This window comes from Vidua chalybeata, chromosome 8, assembly GCF_026979565.1.
Source record: "Vidua chalybeata isolate OUT-0048 chromosome 8, bVidCha1 merged haplotype, whole genome shotgun sequence".
Classification (NCBI taxonomy): Eukaryota; Metazoa; Chordata; class Aves; order Passeriformes; family Viduidae; genus Vidua; species Vidua chalybeata.
The window spans coordinates 14,259,487-14,279,745 of NC_071537.1; the positions used below are offsets into that span (position 1 = coordinate 14,259,487).

Consider the following 20,259-nt stretch of genomic DNA (forward strand, 5'->3'; position numbering starts at 1 on the left):
TCTTCTAACTCCTTCCCTGGCTTTAATCCCGTTCTGAACTGCACTCCTCCAGCCGCTCTGGGGCTGCTGCCCCGCTGTGCCAGCAGAGCTGGCCATGGGCCACCCTCTGAGCTGCTGTGCCAGGAGAGCTGGCCACAGCCATCTGCTACCCTCGTGCACCCAGCAGGCAGAAGCTGGCCTGCACCCATCCAACCAGGAGCAATCTGGGGCCCCGAAGCCCTGGGAAAGGGAGTGATGTGGCTTAGTCAGGGAAATTGGCTCTTCAGGAGAAATCCATCGAGCTGCGAGCTCAGGTTCATCTCAAACGAAGCTCAAAGCCCCTAGGCAGGGGCCTCAGAGCTGGCAGGTATGCTTGCTGGAAGGCTGCATGTGGAAACAGACCAAGGTGCCCCAGGAGATACCCAGAGCAGCACAGGCAGTAGACCATGCTCTCCTGCTCACTGGTTTGTTCTCTGGAGCCAGCCTGGTGCTCAGGGATGCTGTTGCAGGGATGCTATTTTCATTGCCTGAGTAGGCAGAGCTGACTGAGCTGCAATTCCCTCAGATTTTGCTCCCCTGCAGCCACCCCTGAGATCCCAGTCCAGCATCAAGGGCCGGCTCACAGTGTCAGGGTTGTGCACATCTTCCAACAGGGATCCCCAGCCCACTGGCAGTGTCTGCTGGCTCATGGACCAATAAATCCCTTCTAGAAGAAATGCAGAGCACCCAGCTGCTCTGCCAGGCTCTCTGCTTGCAAGGCAGTATATTTACTAACCCCCAGAGGAAAAAGGAAACCTGCTACTTTTAACAGGATTTTTCATATGTTTTCCTTATGAGCACCATGTGTTCTGGGAGTTCCCCTCTGCCCAGGTATTTCTGAAGAGTGAGGGATGTTGTGATCCACTGCTCACTGTGAAGCTTTCACCTTGGTTTCTAGAAATCTGAAATCAGGTGCTGAAGCTCCAGCCTGGCTTCCCTTGGGCCAGCTCAACATGAGTGATCCAGCTGCCTGCCCCATCCATTCCTCCAACTTGCCAGCCTGCCCTGGTGCCCCTCAGTGGTACCAGCTTCCCTCCTCTGCTACAGCCCTGAGGCAACAGATGAAATTTCAGCCACAGAGGTATCGCTCTCCCATCTGCCCCCAGCATGTTGCACTTGACATGAACCAACATCCCCTATTAACACTGTCAGGAACAGATCTGGAAAATTCATTTTCTGGCAGAGTTCAGAGAAGCCACAAGGAGAGAATCCCCCAAACGTGCAGGGAGAAGCCAGCACCAGCATGACATCCCTGGGCAGACCTACCGGCAAGGGGTTGAAGTTCTGGTCCACCAAGTGGTTGTGGCCGTGGTCGAGGAAGGAATGGCGCACCACCACGTCGATGCCCTGGCTGGCCAGCAAGCCCAGCGTGTTCAGCCACCTGGGGACAGAGGGAACAGAGCCAGGGCACCATGGAGGGGCAGGGGGCCACCAGGGGGGACACTATGGGGGGACTGCCTGGTCCCAGTGGCATAGCTGCTCTCATGCATACGACCTGATTCCTGCCCCAGCACCTGAGCTGAAGCCTCCTGATGGTTTTATGAGCTGGCCACTAACTGGCTCCCACTATCCCTGCCCCAGCAAGTCTGCACGTCTCTTCCCCTGCCCCAGCTGTGCCCAGCTTGCACATCCCAAACCTGTGCTTGAGCCCCTGTGTGTGTATTGAGCCCCTGTGTATTGAGGTGTGGGGGCACCCCAATATCTCAGCCCTCTGCCCAGAGCCTGGGGTGCTCCCCCAGCCTGCCAGCACTCTGCACCCACTGTGTGAGCAGGGCACACCAGACCTTTGCACTGGCCTGTCTTCTCACACTCCCTGGGCAAGATCTTCAGTTCTCACAGCCTGCCACAGCCCTGATAGCCCAGGCATGTCCCTGTGCTTCCCTGCAAAGCTTAGATAATCTTCCTCCATCTTTCATGATCACAGCCAGCTCTGAAGATCTGAACTGGGGCTTTGCAGCAGGATGTCCAGGCCATGGGGCTGTGCCAGTGGACAAGCCCCAGGAGCCAGGAATGGTTGTAGCTTCAAAGGAGAGAAAATGGAAAGCAGAGCTGAGGAGGGGTAATAGGTATGAAATGGAGACATTAACAATACTCAGGCTGTCAGGGAGTACTGAGGGGGTCTCTGGGCCTGGAGCTTGCCCTCTTCCAGCTGCAGTGCCTTTGCAGGACCTCAGCCTGCAGAGCCCATGGGGGTGGCAGTGCCCTGGGGCTGGCAAGCCAGTGTCACTCACAGGAACCCGGCTGCGTATGAATCGGAGAGGTTGTTCATGCCTCCAGCTGAGGTCATGCCAACACCTTCCAGCCAGATCTTCTTCCCTGGTGTGTACGTGTTCACTACCTGCGTGAGAGACAAAAGCAACCAAAATTACTCTGGTGAACCTGTGATTTAAAGCCAAAGCATACATCTCCAGCCTCATGGGAAGACTTGTGGAGACCTTTGGTGATGGTGCTGCTGGACAGTCAGTGCCTGCCTGGCCATGGCATGTCACTCTGTGTCTTTACCTTGGCTGGGTGGTGGGACACTATTCCTCACTCTTTCCTTCCACTGCCAACACGTCCACTCACATCTTCTGGAGCTGCTCCCAAACGGACTCTCGTGTTCCCAGTCCCAGATCCTGCTCTTCCCCTGTGGTCTCCCCATGCACTCTGTCCCACAGACTGTCCTCTCATGTCACCTTAGCTCATCATACCCCCTTTCATGGTGGCCGCCAGCAACGGGTAGCCCCCGAGCGCCAGTGGCTCTGCAGTGTGGCAGCACTGGGCCACATACTGGAGCCACATGGATTAAAGGTGGGCAGGCACTCAAGGAGAAAGCAGAGGGATTCCTCTGGTCACAGACAGTCAGTCCCACAGCTGAGAAGGGGCTGCTTTGCCACCTGAGGGGTCCATGGCACAGGTGGGACATGCAGGTCTGAGCATGCCAGCCCACCCCTTACCAGGCTTCAGCTGGCAGTGCAGACACCTGTGAGACGCTCAGCTGGCCAGAGCTGCCCTCTCCCAGCCCGAGCAACTTTTGGCACCACACCCTGTCCCCTCTCCTGCAATCCCACTTCTCCAGGCTGGGTGACAAGCTCCCAAGACCAGATGTCTGCAAACCCAACGGCCCCAGGAATGCTCTGAGCAGCCTGATGGATCCTGCCCCATTAGTGAGGAGCGCTGGAATGTGCTGGATGGACTGGGATCCCTCAAAGATGTTAAATACGCCAGCTCTGGGCTGCCTCCCACTCACAGCCTGTGAGAGTCCACAACCCTGACTGAAGCCCCAGAGGTGTTGGCATCCTGCCTGTAATTATCTAAGCCCGCCACCTTCCCCGGTCGGAGAGGAAGCAATAAAACAGGGAAGTGGACAAGTCCAGCTGCTCTAATCAGCCCCGGCAGGATGCACGGACTCAGAGCCAAGCTGGAGGCTATTAGCACCCAGTGCTGTGCTTTTGCTCAGCCACACTGGCATTCCCAGGAGAGCCTTCCCCAGCCCTACCCTTTGCAGACCAAATTCTGGCCCATGGGTGTGAGGGTTTCCCTAAACTGCACCAAGGGTAGCTCCTGGCTGCTTCTGGTCTGGGAATGGATGGAGTCCCACTCCATTCCCAGCAGGTTCCAACCCGCAGCAGAGATGGGATACGTCACCACTTTTGGCAGGGCATTATAGCCATGGGGGCTGGGTCAGCTGGTGTCTCTTGCTTGCCCCACAGTGATTCCACTGGCCATTGTGCCATGCCTCCCCCACAGCAGGAGTATCATCCACACACATGGATGACTCCCAGCTTGTGCCAGAGGGCTCAGCAAGGAGCTTCTCTCCTCCAGCTTTGCTGCACTGACCCTCTCATCCCCTTTCCCAGGGCCTCTTTGAATTGTTTACTCATTCTATGGTTTCTCCCTGCAGGAATTACAAGTGAGACATTGTGGTAAGTGGTAAGATTTGAAAACCTATACAAGACAGATGGGTGGACATCTCCTCTAGTCCCTAAGGCCTTTTTCACTCACTAGGTGTTCCTTATTTCTTCCAGGGCTGACAGCTGAGTGTGTCAGTCTCAGCCCTGGCCCCTCTATCAGCCAAAGCAGGGGGACCCTGCAAAGCCCCTGCCATGTATCCCATTGTTAGAGATACGAGCTAGTTCCCCTGGACAGTGAGGAAAGGAGCACTCACGAGCCAGGCCATGGACTCTGACACCACAGGCCAGCAACAGCTGGGTTTTTTGACACAGTCAAAACATGATTATCAGGGAAAAAGGACACTAGTTAATAATGGTCACAGTTCTCCACCAGTGAGAATCACTCTGGGAATGCATCTGCCACTACTTTGCAAGAAACATTTCCAGGCACACTGTGAGCAAGTGGGGCAAGATGTGGCGGTAGGAGCCCCCTCCTGAGCAGACATGGCGCTGGCTGTGCTCAGGAAGGTTTGGTACCACCTGGCTGCTCGCTCCTCTCCTTGTTCGGGGGAGCAGGTTCAGTTTCACCCTCATTACATGCTGCTCCCTTCAAGAACAGACAGATGGGAGCCTCAAGCCAGTCAGCTGCCTTAGCAGGGCCTTGCATGGTGTTTTCTCCTGCTCTGTGTCCCAGCACACCTGCACAGCCCATGCTGTGCTGCAGCCTGTGGCCACTTCCCTCAAAACCCACCGCACACCCCACCCTGGGGCCAGGCTTTGTGCTGCCTGGTGTTTCACCCCCTGCCCTGGATGAGGGCCGGCTGCACTTTCACTGGGAGCACAGGGCCCGCTCTCCCTCCCTGTCCCACACCAGCTCCCCTGGGAGTTGGTGCTGAGCCCTGGCCATCAGCTGTGCCACAGCCAGGCACTGCAGCCATGGTGTCTCCTCGCCCCTGCAGACCCTTTGCTCACCTTCTGGATTTTCCTGATCTGGTCTGACAGTGTGTCTAACAGGCGTGTCTTCAGGAAGTCTGTCACTTTGGCCACTCGACCATCAATGTAGTAACTGGAAGGAAAATAAGAAAACAAGGTCAGACAGGTGGAAGTATCTCTGCCCCAAACCACATCCTCCTGTTCTGCTGCTGTCCCATACCAAGATGCTTTCTTTGCTCTGGGGGAGTCCCTGCTTGCACCCTGTCCTATCCTGGCCCTCTCCCCATACCTGTATGGCAGATGCTTCAGTCTCCAAAAGAGGATGTAAGGTGGACACACCCTAAACACTGAGCGTCCTGCACTTCAGGAACCATGGGAAGTTTTGCAGTTTCTTAACTTTTGCTGGTGAAACTCTGTGGGTAGTATTCTAAAGGCTGGAAGCAAAATGCCACCTGCAAAGGCTTTGCAGCACTCTTGAACAACCTTTTTTCGCTTGCCCTTCCAGAAAATTCCACAGTCGAATCCCCCTGTCAAGAGATGTTGTGGCTGTTACCAGCAGAGGAAGTCCTGCTCTCACAGAAATACCTTCTGGCCTACGAATGCCAGGGAGTGTTTCCCATACAGGAGGCCAATTCCTGCTCTCCATGTGCTTGATTTTATGAAGTACAGCTACAGTGCTGCCCATAACAATGTGAATCATCTGTCTCTAAGTGTGAGAGAAAGGCTCTGAAATGTCTCACCGCTGTCTCCTGGCTCTGGGACATAAGGAGAAGCATTCTGTCCTGACTGCACATACCCTCTGTCAAGAGGTAATCCCAACCTGCTCCTCCTGAGGAAGAGTCTCGGGCTGTCACCTCTCCTCCATGCAAAGAGAAATGGCAGGCCTTGCACATCTCCCAGAGGGTCCTGCCAACCTTGCAGGGAATAGGATGCCTGCTGCAGCATGCGCTGGCATACCCCTAGGCCAGCCTTTTTTCTGATAAATAGGTTTTGCAAGAGAAACTTTATGAACCTTCTCCTCCCAAATCTGCATTGTGTATCAGCCACTCACCCCAGCAAGCCCCAGAGTATGTGAGAGCCACGTTGGGGGGATGGAGGTTCCCAGGAACAGCAGCAGCTCTGGCTGGGGCTGGTGGGGCTCAGTCATTAACTCCCATCCCTCAGTGGATCTACATCCACTCGGATTTCACCAGAGTTACACGGATCCTTCTCTCTCCCTGCAGACCTCGGTGCAGCTGTGGGTGCTGGGATGCATAACAAACTAAAGACCTGGGCTCTGAAGAAAGGTGGATTCACCTTTCCAGGGCTGCTTTCTCCATGACATGCACCTCATCTGCACCAGTGAGCAGCTGTAGCAGTTGTAGTGGCTGTTTCACTTGGGTGCTGGAATGCAGGAGCATCCCCACAGGATGCCGTGGGCTAACTCAGCCTCAGACAGAGCACCTGGCACATGTGCAACATGCATGAGTGCTTGGAGAGGATTTTTGTGTCTCACTTCTCCAAGTCCCTAACTGTCCCAGAGCAGAATTCTATTACAGGCTCCACTTGCAAATGCATTCAAGGAGAAGAACCTCCTCTGTCAGCCCTCCCCCAGGCGTGCAGTCCCAGCTGTGTCCCCAGTGAAGCACAGGAACATGCCAGCACACCCCAACGTTGTGTGACTGGGTAGGGAGGCACGAGGCACTTCTGTATATCCATGGTGGCTGGAAGGTGCTAAGGGCAGAGATAATCTCCAGGGAGAATTTAGGAAGTGTTCAAAATCATTCTGATCACTTACACACTATCGAACCACTGGCTGCTGGGAGGAGAGCAGATCTGTGAGCAGCAGGCAGTGGTGGGGTTTACACAGATTACTTTTTAAGACAAAATTACAAAGCAGTGTTCTCTGGGGATGGCAGATGTTTGGAGTTTAGCACCACACTTAAAAACTGAGCAGAAATGACTTTTTCAGACTGCTGTGGACTAAAAACCCCATCACCTGGGCTGAAAACTGGCTGAAAGACATAAAAAAAAGTTGTATTCACAGGGAAAATATGGAGTTAGATAGACCTCAGTCTGTGTATGACCCCTCCAATGCATCAGGTTTTCTGGAGGGTTTAGCTCCTTGGCCAGTATGGTCCCAGAGCCCAGGATAAACCCCTCAGAGAGCAAAGACAAGCTTGCACTGCCTCATCACCTCATTCAAGCACAAGGTGTGCTCTGACATGCAGCTCCACTGCCAAGGGGAGAGGATCAGCAGCAGACCCAGAGGAGGCTCTGCCCCCCAGAAATCACCTGGGGAGGTGCTGCTGTGCTCAGCACAGCCCAGACCCTACAGGGAAGAGAAATAACAACCCAAAGAAATAGAGACAGGTAGAGGCATGAAGGGCAGAAATAAAGTATCAGTATTCCTGCTTCAGTGTCAAGAAATCTTGGTAGCATATTTCCTGGTGGTATGAAGAGGGGAACATTTCAGCTTTGGGTGTGTAAACAGAGCATGAAGACAATTACAGGCTTCAGTAAAATGGGCAAGGATTGCTTGCAAATCTGCCTGGGAAGTCTTCAGTTGCCAACAGGCAGTTTCATCCTCCTCAGACTAGGGAAAAGGGAAAACGGCACCAGTTGCACAAGGCTTCTGAGGAAGAGAGAGGAACTGAGGTCTGTGCTGATACCTGGCTACTCAGGAATGGGTTCCAGCTTCATCTCATTGAGTTAATGGCTTTTCCTTTTGGTAACTTTAACTGTCTGTATAGGCAGTATAGAAATCCACAAAATGCAAACTGTCAGGCCTTTAAAGCAAGAGAAGAGCTCATTAGGCGTGGATTATTCCTTGGAGAAAAGGCTGCAGCTTTGCTGGTATTTACAATGACTCAGTGCACTTGACTTTAAAAAAAACCCAACAACCTAAAACAGTCACAACTCTTCAACCTCCAAAAAAGCCAGCAGCAGCTGCAGAGATATCCAGCACTGACAAATACCTCCCCAGGCCAGCCCCAGGGTCTGTGGCACTCACATCCTGCTCTCCTAAGTCTGGCAGGGAGATGAATGGACAGACCCTCCCCAGCACGGGCAGGGGTCTCTGTCAGCCATGACTCTGCAGGGGCAGAGCACACTTAGCTCTTGGACAAGCTGTTTGTCTCCAACACGGGCTGACAGTTCTTTCAGTGGGCTCTGAGTATGGCACAGCAACAGCAGTGGCCCTGAAGCCTAGGAGATATCAGCAAGCACACCATGAGCACTGACCATGCTGTTTCTCATCATTCAGGAAAGAACAGATATGGCCAATTATATACAGAGCTAGGCCATTGTGTTCCCCTATTTGATGCCACTATCTCTATGAACAGGCAGTCTGCAAGAACATGAGAAGAGTCAACCAAGAAAAAGAGGGATCCAGATGAGACAGACATCTTGAAGGAAAGGCCATGTACATCTACTTTTGGGTGTCCTATTATATTTGGATGCCTATTATACAAAGCTGACACAAATTCTTCCCCCCTCTGCTTACATGGCCCCATTTCTAAAACCATCATTGGACTGTGCCATAAAAGCCAGGATGAGATCAGCCACTTTGCAAAGGGAGGTGTGACTGGGCCGCTCTGGAGATGGCCAAACCAGAGTGTGCTGCAGGGGAAGGACTCAGCCAAGGGCTGGGTAAGGATTTATGCCAGTCCTAGGAAATGAACCACCCCAATTCCTGGCTTCCATCCTTTGATGAATCTGTAGCATGGGACAAAGATGAGCTGAGAACAGTAGTGAGGCAGGGCTGAACACAGCTGCCAGTCAGAAATGCCCTTGCTCTTGAGCAGGCTGCAAGGCCAGGCTGCACACAGCTTCCCACTGCCTCCCAGAGAGGGACAGTGCCAGGCACCAGAGCACTTGGGCACTCAGGGGCTGGCCACATGTCTCTGTCCTCTCACCTCCAGGTCTTGTGTTGCATTTAAAATTGTTTTCTGGCAAGATCCATGATTTGCTGCATGGGACCATAAGCATTGTACCATGTTTAATGAAGGCAGTGCACTGACTCCTGGGCAGCTGGTTTCATTTACATCCTCCTGCATTTTAAAGAGAAACCTTTGCCCCTATTATCTGACCTCTTCTTCTGTTGCAGTTAATTACATTAAAGCCCACTTCCCAAAGCTCAGGAATTTCCGGATCTACTTTGTTGCCTGCTGCTACAGGGAGAGTCTGCTTGGAATTAGGGCACTGGCCTGCCAGGGACAGCGGGCAGGGCAGATCCTCACGGTCAGCATGACACCCTGCTGCCACTGCAGCTGTGAAACCGGGACACCTCTGCTGAGAGGTGGCCCTGAGCCCTGAGCATCTTCCCGAGGAGAAGGATCTGCAGCGCAGGACGTGGGGCAGCCACACTGCTTCTCATGGAGAAGAGAGGCAGGATGCCACCTGCTCCTTCCAAACACCTGCAGGCACAGATGAGAGGTGCTGCCTACCTCCAGTCAACTAATAAATGCTTTGATGAAGAGGGACCAGGGGCTGTTCTCTGGCCCCAAAGGCACAGCTCACACCCACGCCTTTCTCTACCCCCAGACAAGATGCATTTGCCCATCTCACCACCAGGAGCCATCCCTGGCCTGTGCCATTTCCCCAGCCTTGCCCTGGCATTGCCTGGAAATGTGCTGATGGCCAGGGCCATGGTGCTGCCAGGAACTGTTCCCTCCATCAGACAGTGAAGAGGATTGCAAGCCAGAGGGCAAAGCTGTGCCCTGACCAGGTTTATTTACACATTGTAGTGGGTTTGGCTTTCAAACCACCACACAGGTGCAAATGGGTCAGAGACTCCTTTCTGCAGCCCCTTCCTCCAGGCACAGCCTGTGAAGACACAGCACTCTGAGCACTCTGAAGCTGATGTGAGCCCAAATAGACACCCTGGGTACATAACACTGGTGGGTGTGCCCATGCTGGTCAACTCTCTCCTGGCACCTTTGGAAAATCTGCCCTGTGCTACTGCCCGTGAGCATTTCCCCCTGCACATTCAACATGTCTAGGCCAGAAGAGATGTCACCCAAACCAATCCAGGCAAAAGCATTTTAAGCAACATTTTTCACACGCCTGTGTGTCTGGCACCTCTGATTTGCCACATAGGACAAGTGACTTTGTATCTTGGAAGAGAAGGTGGCATTTTCCAAGAAGCCACAGGGACAGATGTCCGCTGGTTTTGAAGATGTAAACGTTTACTTTCCCCATAAGTAATAGGGATTTGTGCTTCAGAGGCAGCATTGCATGAGGATTTGCCCATTAAACATGACAAACTTGGAGCTGTGTGAAAGACTTCGAGTGGAAAAGCAGTTGTGCAGACTGAGAGAGTGTGCTGGGGGATGGAACTGGGCACAGCTGCAGGTTTAAGCAGACAATGGATCTTTCCCATATGTGAGGACACCAGTGCAGAGCAAAGAGATGGCTGTGGGGACGATTCTGAGCAGTGGGAACCCACATCCAAAGGCTGATGGGGTCTGCGTTCACTCATAACCAAACATAACAATCTAAATCACCAGGGAAATGCCAAATCCCTTAGAGCCACTTGTCACATCCTCCTTTAGAGGAAATTCCCTGAGCACTTTGAAGCCATTCACACATCCCTCTCCAGGAACACTTTACTTCTGAAGAGGGAGGCACACATGCTGAGTGATGTTGTGTATGTAAGTGAAACCATACTCAGTTGAGTGAGTGAGGCTCATTGGTGAGCTGTTTATTTCTACACAGTGTCACTTTTCTATCAATTATATTTCAGATATATTCTGTTTCCACGCAGAGAATAAGGCTTCTTGCAATATATTCCCTCCTCAATTCCCCTTCTGGATTGAGCACAGACTTTTCAAAGGAATAACAGATTTGACAAATTTATAACCAATATCCCAGGAGAACGTTAGGGTTTGGAACCAAAATACTCATACTTGAAATTAGACAGCAGTTTAGTTTCCTGCTAATAATTTTCTTCTTGGATACAAAGGAACTTGTTTTGTTTTGTTTTGCTGTTTGGAGCAGAGGGATGAGACACTGTTTTGACATTTATTCATAAACAGTACAGAAGCCCAGCTCAGAGCTGTGGCCATTGCCAGTCCTCACAATCACATATGAGTGCTATCTCCAGAGCTGCAAACCCTGGCTGGGGGAGAAGCTGGAACACTGCAGTGGAAATGGGGCAGCAGGCAGCAGCTCAGCTCTGCTGACCCTTGTGGGGAGCTGCACCTTGTGGGGAGCCCTCCCAGCCACAAGCTGCTGCTTCAGCACCAGACCTGACAAGCACTTCAGACTGACCCTATAAAAGAAACGGTTTCAAAGCAGCCATGCAGGCAGATTCCCTGCACACCAGATGAAACTCCACATCTGAAGCCTGGAAGATTGTTCCTTCAACTCATCCAAGGGCTTGGCCCAGCCATCAACCCCTGTTGCAGAAAGCAAATTCCTGGACTAAGTAAATGCGATCAGCACATCGTGTAATCATGAAAAGCAAATTCCCAGATGAGACATAGATCATCATTGCACAGCATGAGCCTGTAAGTAACACAAATCCTGCTCCAATTGCTCTGCTACCCCACTGTCCCCCTTGCAGCAAGCTGCTGCTGCCTGGCAGGAAAACCCAAGGAGCTAAACACCCAGGCAAGCACACTGAGACAAGCCAAGTTCCAGGAATGGGACTTACAGGTTGCTGGTCATGTCTGGTGCTATAAACCCCTCTAAGATGCCAACAGTTGCTTCTGCAGAAGCCTCCAAGGCTAACACACTGACACAGAGACCACGGCTGTGCTTGCAGGAGCGCCTCTTATGTTAAACCCCACTGAGCTCTGCTTAAGAGCAGGTGTCCAAAGGGCCTTTCCAAGTCATGGGTTTACAAACCCCACTACTGCACTGCAGCAAAGCAGCCCGAGCCCCTCATGAAGGGTCATGGTGAAGAATCAGCTTGGGAACAAGACCTGTGGGCATCACACTCAAGCACATCTTGGACCTGAGACCCTGGCTCCCATGCTCAGGCCAGCATCCTGCATGGGAAGTATAACCCAGCATGACAGCAAGTCCACTTTTTCTGAGAACAGAATGGCCTCACAGTAGTTTTTTCCCCTCCAGTGAATATTTGTCTCTGAAATGTATCCTTTCTGTGGCAGGGGAGAGTCCTGCCTGCCCCACAAACCCTCTTGCTATCAATTTTGGTGGTCTCTGCTGTGCTTGTACAATGCCTCACCTTTGCACTGGCGTTTGCACTCCCACTGCAGAGAGCCACAGCCTGCTGGGGGGCCTACCTCTGGCCATAGCATGGAAACTGGGGCAGGTAGAAATAGGAGGAAGGAAAAGATGTTTTTTGATTTTCCCTCAAATAAGAAAACCTCTCCCTGCATAGGGTGCTTGTAACACTCAGTGCTACAGCTCAGAGCTTCCTTTGCTCTTCTGAAATGCAGCATTTGTAGGACCAGAGGGAAGAACAGGTAACAGCATCTCTCTCAGCCTCAGCTGGGCCAGGATCTTGGATGTTCATCCCCTTTTAACTGATATCTGCTCCTGGGGCTCCACCTGCATGTAGGACACAGCAGTGTGTCTGTGGACACCCTTACAAAGCAGAGTGGGGGCTGGGGCATTATGTTTTTACCATTGGACTAAGATGCCTCTCCCTTGTCTGGATGAACCTGTTTAGATTCAGGCCAATGGGCATGAGGAGGCAGTGATTGGGGTGAAAGGAAAAGGGCTTTCAGATAGTGCCACACATCTGTCATGTCTGTGGCTTTTGCCTCCTTGTCCCTACCCTGGCTACCCCCAGAGCTGTCTGTCCTCCCAGCTGCCTCTGGAGACTCAGGGCTCTGTTTCCAGCAATCCATCAGGCCAGGCATGCAGGCAGTGGTATTTTTGTCCTGTGTCTCAGCTGCAGAGGTATAGGTTATTACATCCACTCCTGTAATTGTTTGAGAGGCTCGAGAAAGAAGGGCAGAGCTTCCTTCACCTGTTTAAATTCAGCAGGACAGAGGAGGTGGCTGTAGCACATCTGCCCCTTTGACACCCAGAGAGCACATCAGCTCTGTTCCCAGCATCTGTGATCACTGCACTGAGTGTTGGAAAATAGAAGGAATGGTGAATACCTACTGTTGCCAGGTAACAGCATCCACCGTGCCGCCGGCCACTTTCATGAACCTATGGGAAACAGAGGAAGAAACCAGATAAGCCCAGTGTTGTCACAGGGGAAATCCTAAACAACCAATGCTCATCCTACATTCTGAGATAACAAAGGTGGCCACTGTATCCACAAATACTTTCTAATGAAGCCTCTGTGTCCTTAAATAGAAGGAATAACTTCTACTTAATCCAAATGCTCGTAGCAAGCACAGCTGAGAACAATGAAGTGAAAACCAACTGGCAGCAGAGCTCTGGGCATTATTTTAGAGCAGGAAGGGAGAGCTTTGGAAACACAACAGCATTTCAGGAACAAGGTCTTGAGGTATGTATTCAGTTCTGTGACTTTAACAATTCTCAACAGCAATTAAAGAACATGTTTTAAATGTCAATCTTAAAAGGAGATACTTCTTAGCCCCCAATATGTATTTAATTTGAGGAACTCTTTGCCTGGATTCAAGAAAGGACTGGAAAATGGAAGAAAATGGAAATAAAACCCAGCAAAGCTATTAGGTGCAAAAATGCCACCTCCTGCTCAGGAAGCTCCTGAGGAAGGGAGGAAAAGCTGGACTAATATTGCTAAGTGCTTTCCTTTTTTTGACTCTTTCTTTGGCATTGGCTATTAGCAAACTGTGGGATTCTGACCTGGGTCAAACCTCTTCTGGTTTATTCCATTCCTGTGCCTAACCACAGCACTTCCATGGACAAGGTTAAAGTCAGTGATACATGGGTATTATTGTCCTGGTGGCTTCTGACCTGACTAAGAATATACCTCTTCCAGAGAGCTCCTGTTTGAGTCAGACTTGAGGCTACACAGGTGCACCTGCTCACACTGCCAGTCCCAAAACCAAAGCAATTCCTAATCCTGGGCACCATGTGTAACTGCAGGGGTCTCTCCCTGGTTCCCCAGCCCAGCAATCCAAACAGCACCTTGGAAAACTGCAGCTCCCATGAGGAAGCCCAGGCAGCTCTTATAATCTTATGTTTAAGGGTATGGATATGGAAACACATAAAGGCACACTCCGAGTGGACAGGCACGTTGTCTGTGCAGGAGTGCAACGTGCACTGCGTGGCTGATGCATTTTGGACGTGATAGTGCACACACATGACAGGAGACATTTGCCTGAGCTCATGAATGTGCTGAGAAAGGAAACGATGCTCTATTTTCTTGGGCTGCTTTTGATGCACAAGGATTCCAGGAACACAGCAGCAATGTCACAGCTGTCCCAGCTCCACACAGGGGTCAGTGGTGCTGGGTCCAGCGACCCCAAGGAGAGCCCCATGACCGAGGGTAGGGAAGGGGAAGCTTTGTGAGGAGAGACCATCAGACTATTTGTCATGGCAGGGATGAGCAGCAGCTTTCTGGCACATGAGCCTCTAATCAGGTCTGAAACAAGAGCAGCAAGCTTCAGGATAAATATAGCTCGGAAATGATCATTCTGACTTTAAATTAATGACCATGGTCAATTATAGACTGGGACAAAAGGGCAGCTGGACCCTGTGGAGCATAAGAGGATGCTGGCAAAGGCAGCAATAATAAATCCCTGCAGACAGAGAGGGAAGAGAGACAATTAGAAATGGAAAAACAATAACATGCTGTAAACTCCTGTAGCACTGAGGCATCCCCCATTCTGCTGCCCAGCAATGCTGAGAGCTCAGCTCCCAGGCTCTGTAAAAGATGCAAAAGCCTTTCTGAAATGCTTTTACATCTTTCTTGAGGGGACAGCTCCTCCCCAGCTGAGCAGGGGGAGAATATCCGCTGGGCCAGCCCTAGTGCAGCCACAGGGAGAGGTGTGAGCTCCCCACAACTCACATTGGTCACCTGGAAAAAAGAAAATTATGCAAATATTGCTGAGGAGGTGTTGCTGTTGTCTAAAACTAAGTGTGCAAAAATACACCAAAAAAGTCAAAAACCCCAGCTGCCAGGTTTTAAATTCCCTGTACAGGGGCTGCTGCATAAAATGTAATGCACAAAGTCTATAAGAGTAAACTAATGACCTCTAAACTGAAATTATGAACACCATCTGTATTGGATTTGAAGATCGATATGTTGCAATTGGATTTGAAAATTAGCCCAGCTTGTTTTCTAACCTCAAACGCTTTACATTCTGGCTGAAAGTAAACCATCCTGGACTTTACTGAATCACCTTTTCAGGCTCAGCTTGGCACTTTCCTCTCACAGACCAAAACCATGAGCAGACCACGCTTAAAGGAAGAAGCTCTCTGGTTTTCCTTGCCATTTTCATAGGGCCTATAGCCCTGTTGAAGACACACCTTCTACAGTGGTCTTTGAGCAGGGACTGAAAAGCGAAGCAAACCCTCATTATAACCTCCTGGAGCAGCAGAAGCAGCACAGCCATATGCCTCATCTCCCACATCTCTAGGAAGCTACTTGGTCTCCTGATAAAAAGTTCCTGAGAAACAGTTATAGAGCACAGGCAGCACAGTGCAAACCAAAAACAGGACAGAATGGCCCTGGCTTGCTTAGCGTTCCTCTTCGGCCCCTATAATAGGAAGATAAATCAGTTAGTTCTGTTAATATTAAAATCTTATGATAAAACATACATATCTACCTCAAATTTTCTTTTGCATGTCTGTTTTCCTTTCTTTCTGTTTTCTTCCTTTTTCCTTTTGTTGAGATTTTTGCAAGATGAAGTTCCTAGTAATTCTTCAAGTCCTGCCTTTAGAGCTGGAGTTGTTCCTGGAACACCCCAGATGTTTTGGGCAGTGGTCTCTACTCTTCAGAGGGAACCTAGAGCAGCCCAGCAGCCAGCAAGGGGTACTGCAGGAGCAAGAGATGAAAGCCTAGGGGAGGTGAAGAGGCAGTAATGTACAGGTATCCAAATATTCTTGTTTTAGGAACAGGGATTTAACTAATCCCTTTACTCCTATAGCACCCGTGCTGCTCCATCCACAGGTTTTGAGGCCAGTGAAGATCCATAGGGTCAGAATGACCAGTGGTGACACATTTTCACTTGGGATTTCCTGGGCTGTGTGATTTCCACGTGCACGGTGCAGGCACAGTGAACCAGACACTTCCGGCAGAGCTCAGATCCCTGCACATGTGCTGCACAGATGGGCTGGGCTGGCACAGTAAATCTGCCATTTTCCTACACACTGGGGTCTTTCTGTGAGCACCAATTGACCCTGCAGCACATGTGCACTAAATCCCTCCCAGGAGCAGTGGGACAAGCTCAGCCCATGCTGTGCAGGCTATAGGGGCAAATGCTGTAGCATTGCCCCAAAATTCAGAAGGGTGGCAGCCCCAGTGCCTGCCCATGCAATACCCTGGCTGGGTTTCCACATATCAGAAACCTGGGCCCACGTTAAAATCCTCAAGAAAAGTCTTTGAAATCTTCCGGGACAGCATTTCTAGGTGGGAAAGCAGAACACATCAGAGACGTGTAAAGGAATAGGAATCTTGGGTAGGGAGTTTCTGATTTGAGGATGAGACAAAGTCACTGAGCTTGATATGGACACCTACGTGACAGGGGGTAGGTTTAGATCAGGTATTAGCAAGAAATTCTTCACTGTGAGGGTGATAAGGCACAGGAGCAGGTTGACCAAAGAAGCTGTGGATGCCCCATCCCTGGAAGTGTTCAAGGCCAGGTCGGATGGGGTCCTGGGTAACCTGGTCTACTGAAAGGTGTCCTTGCCCATGGCAGGGTGTTAGGAACTAGATGATCTCCAAGTGTCTTTTCAATACAACCCACCCCATTACTCTGTTCATTTTCTTAGCCTTGCAGCTGGCTCTGTGCCAGTATCCCATGCCACCCTTGCTACCTGTGGGGCCCTGCATTGAACTAGAGCTGAGAAAAATGTAATTCAACATTGCTCAGTGGCTCAAACAGTTCCCAGCTCTGTCCCACAAAAGTGGGGCTCACCTCACAGGGCATGTGTGATCTGTGGGGGCAAAGAGCAGGAGGGCTGCAACATCTCAAGATGGTACTGATACCCAAACTCTGTATTGTGACACCATGGCTCAAATCTGACCTCTTCCAGAGCATCTCCTATAACCACATCTCCCAGGACGACAACTTTTACTTTTGTGTTGGCAGATACCTGAAACATGTCTCCTGCCCTGATTCAATACTTGTCAGTCATGGAGCACCTACTGCAACCTCAAGTAAATTGCTCCCATGGTTAATTAGCCTCCAAGTACGTTGTTTCTCATGTGAATGTGTCTGAATTCAGCTGCCAGCTTCTGGAACTTCCTAGGCTTATTCCTGATACATTAAAGAGACATCCACATTTGGAAATCTCTTTCCCATGCAGGTAATTGCAGATTTTCATCCTTTAAACTATTAAAAAAATTTAAAAAAAGAGCAATGCTGTAACAAAGAATGCAGCTGCACAAGGAGAAAAGTTGTTATTGCAGAGGCATCCAAGTGGTTTAGCATCTGAATGACCCCTGAGTGCTGAACTTTACAAACATGGGTTATTTCATCTGCTACTCACTGAAGAACTACAAAACAGAGTCCCTACCCTGCACAAGCCCCAAATGTAGGAACAAGACTGGCTTGCCTGTGGTTGTGGTGATGCCCTGGTGGATCCCTAGAGCAGGGTGGTGTCATCATCATGTGTCTCAGCAGGCTGGTGAGGGTCACTAAGGCCCAGGCTGCCCTTTACTGACTTCTTCAGGTTCCAGCAGCACAACTGAACACGTGCAGCAGCAGCAGCAAGAGATACTAGACCTCACTAATGCTACATGCTGCAAAGCCTTTATCCTGCAGTGGACATTCATGAATTTCATTCTGGGGAGCAGAGGCTGGTGTGAACTAGGTATAAATCTGCTGATATTCTCTGTCTGCTCAGCATCACCTTTCTTCAGCCAGCCTGGTCTGTGGTAGGGCTGCACAAGCCTTCAGCAAGGAGGGCTTTTTGTCCTTGGGGGAAGCTCAAGGGGTTAGGAGACAGGGACTCACCTAACTCTAGCCTCCACAACACCCTGTGACAATTACTTACACAATGCCACTGTGCACCGTGTGAATAACCTTCCTCCTTCTTTACAAAGCTTCCTTCCAAACGACTTTCTGCATTGTGAACAAACCACCCCATTCACAGGCTCCTGGGCCTCGGTAACATTCCCTCTGAGCTGTCTCTCTTCTGAGCTGAAGAGGCATGGCCTGTTTAATCCCTTCTCACGTGAAGAAATCACACACTATGCACATCCTCAGCTTCTCTCTGTAACCTCCTGGTTCTATTACATCTTTTCTGAGATGAAATTACTAAGACTGTAGATAGTAATCAGCATGAAGGTACAATGTGTACTTACACAGTGCTGTAATCTCATCTATGTGTTTTCTTATCCATTTTGTTCTTCCTATTCAGGTGACTTGATTCTGGCATTCCAGAAATCAAATTAAGTTTCAGAAGCAACAACTATATTAACTCTTTCCTCCTGCAAGAGCAGTAGCTAAATCTTTTGCTTATATCTCAGCTCCTTGACCCTGCTATATAACCAACTGCAAAATGAGTCATCACATCCTTCACACCTCATTTCAACGTATTTATGAATTGAATCACTCATAAGTTCAACGCTACCAGAGCTTGAGTTCATGCTGCAGTGACCTCCTCCTCCCTTTGTAGCATTAATTTAATGTTCCTTGTCTTGTGGCTCAAATTTTTGTACAAAATTCTTGCTCTGGATCCGTTGAGCGTCCTGGTCTGTGCCACCAACCTTGTGGTAGTTTTTGTAATACAATACAGCAAGGATATACTTTTTTTTTAAGGAAAGACAAACAGCCGAAACAACTTCTAAAAACCCAGTGTTTACAAGTCCCTTGTGTCGAATATGGCAGAAGTCCTTCTCAGCAAGAGGAGGGGAAAATGCCTACTTTCATTCCTAAAATTCATCCAGAGTCCTTTCCTTTGCCAGATACCACCTACTCCAGTTAGTTATTTCTCGTTCTTACTTGAATTTAAACAAACAAGCTCTGTCCATACACTGTCTTTGCTGCTATTTGGATAAAAACTAATGCCTGAACTGACTGAGGCGTGCTGACCTGCACAGACAGGCACAGCCCTCTTCATCCTCATGATGGCAGAGACATAAGGCAAGGGCAGTTATCATCAAAACACTACCAAAGCCTCTCCCATTTTAAAGCACTTTGATTTTGCTTTGGTGGAACCCCATTGTGCCATTTCATTATCTGTAAGCTAACAATTCTCTCTACCAGGTAAGTGTTAGAAACCTTGGCTTGGGGTTGATTTGTGGGTGAAAGGAGCAGGGCTGAGGACTGAGTCAGGTATTAACCTGACCCCTGCTTGTCTGCCCACAAATAACTAAGACACGCCCCCTCCCAGTCCTGGCATATCCACAGCTGGCAGGGAGGAAGGGCTTCTTCTTAACCACCGCTGACAAAAGTGCTTCTTCAGCTTTATGGGCTCCTTTCAGACCACTGTGGAATGACATCACCAGAAGGAGACACAGGGAACCAGATGGGTGGTTAAGTCTCCACAGGCAGTACAAACCAGGGGCAGGAGGCAGTAAAATCACAAAAGATCAGATATTTTTGTGCCTTGCAAGGGAAAGATTGACAAATGGGAGCCTTGTCACCTACTTCTGCCACCTGGCTGAAGGTGCTGTGCCCTGTGACCAGAGGGTGGATGCACAGTGGTGACTGCAGTAGCAAAAAGGGGCCAAGGAGGCTGGAAAGAGGGCAGAGAAAAGCCAAGGAGGCACAAGATCTGGTGACTTTGAGACCTGTGAGATGAGGAATAGGGAAAGACTATAGCTCCAGACAAGAAAGATTTTAACTTCTCTGGTGACTCAGCAGTCTCAGGACTTAAACTGGCCAACAACAGCCAGTCTAGCATGGGCAAAAGCGCCTGCCAGACCTTACCCTGCTGGCACTGCTGCAGCTCCTGCCATGGTGGAGGTTACACACCAAAACTTGTGAGTTACCAGTGGCAAAAACTGGCCTACACCAGCTGAGGAGCAATGGGTCATGAGAGCCCAGAGTCAAATCCACCCAGACATGCCAAACTAAGTTTTGTACCACATGTTCCAAGCTTTAACACCTCTCCTTTAGCATCTCTCCTTCCTTATAGCTTTTCCGCATGTTTCTTCTCTTCCAGCACCAAATGGGCTATCCAGCCATGCATTAACCTTTGTGTCTGATTCCTGATCTGCTGTTAAAATCTATGTTAATTCCTCAGAATCCCATAATTTTTTTCCCCAAGCAAATTCTGAGCAGTTCTGGGATTCCTGTACCTGCAGACACAGTAGGTAGCTAACATGGTCTGCTCTGCAACAGCTCAGCCTGCATGAATGGTCTAATTAACACCTCATCAAACTCAACTGTTGGTTGTGTCTGGAGAAATTCCCTCTTGCACCTGTGCA

At 50.1% G+C, this 20,259-nt stretch overlaps 1 protein-coding gene across 2 annotated transcripts in view; it reads right to left on the reverse strand.

The window, feature by feature from the left end:
• The window catches only part of HPSE2 (heparanase 2 (inactive)), a 107,173-nt gene that overhangs the window by 11,553 nt on the left and 75,361 nt on the right, over nucleotides 1-20,259 (reverse strand). For both annotated transcript variants that reach the window (XM_053948965.1, XM_053948966.1), the window contains 4 exons: nucleotides 12,888-12,935; nucleotides 4,863-4,956; nucleotides 2,250-2,356; nucleotides 1,285-1,399 (listed from right to left, as the gene is read on the reverse strand). In XM_053948965.1, coding sequence (XP_053804940.1) covers nucleotides 1,285-1,399; nucleotides 2,250-2,356; nucleotides 4,863-4,956; nucleotides 12,888-12,935 — 364 coding nt within the window. The remainder of the gene's footprint in view (nucleotides 1-1,284; nucleotides 1,400-2,249; nucleotides 2,357-4,862; nucleotides 4,957-12,887; nucleotides 12,936-20,259) is intronic.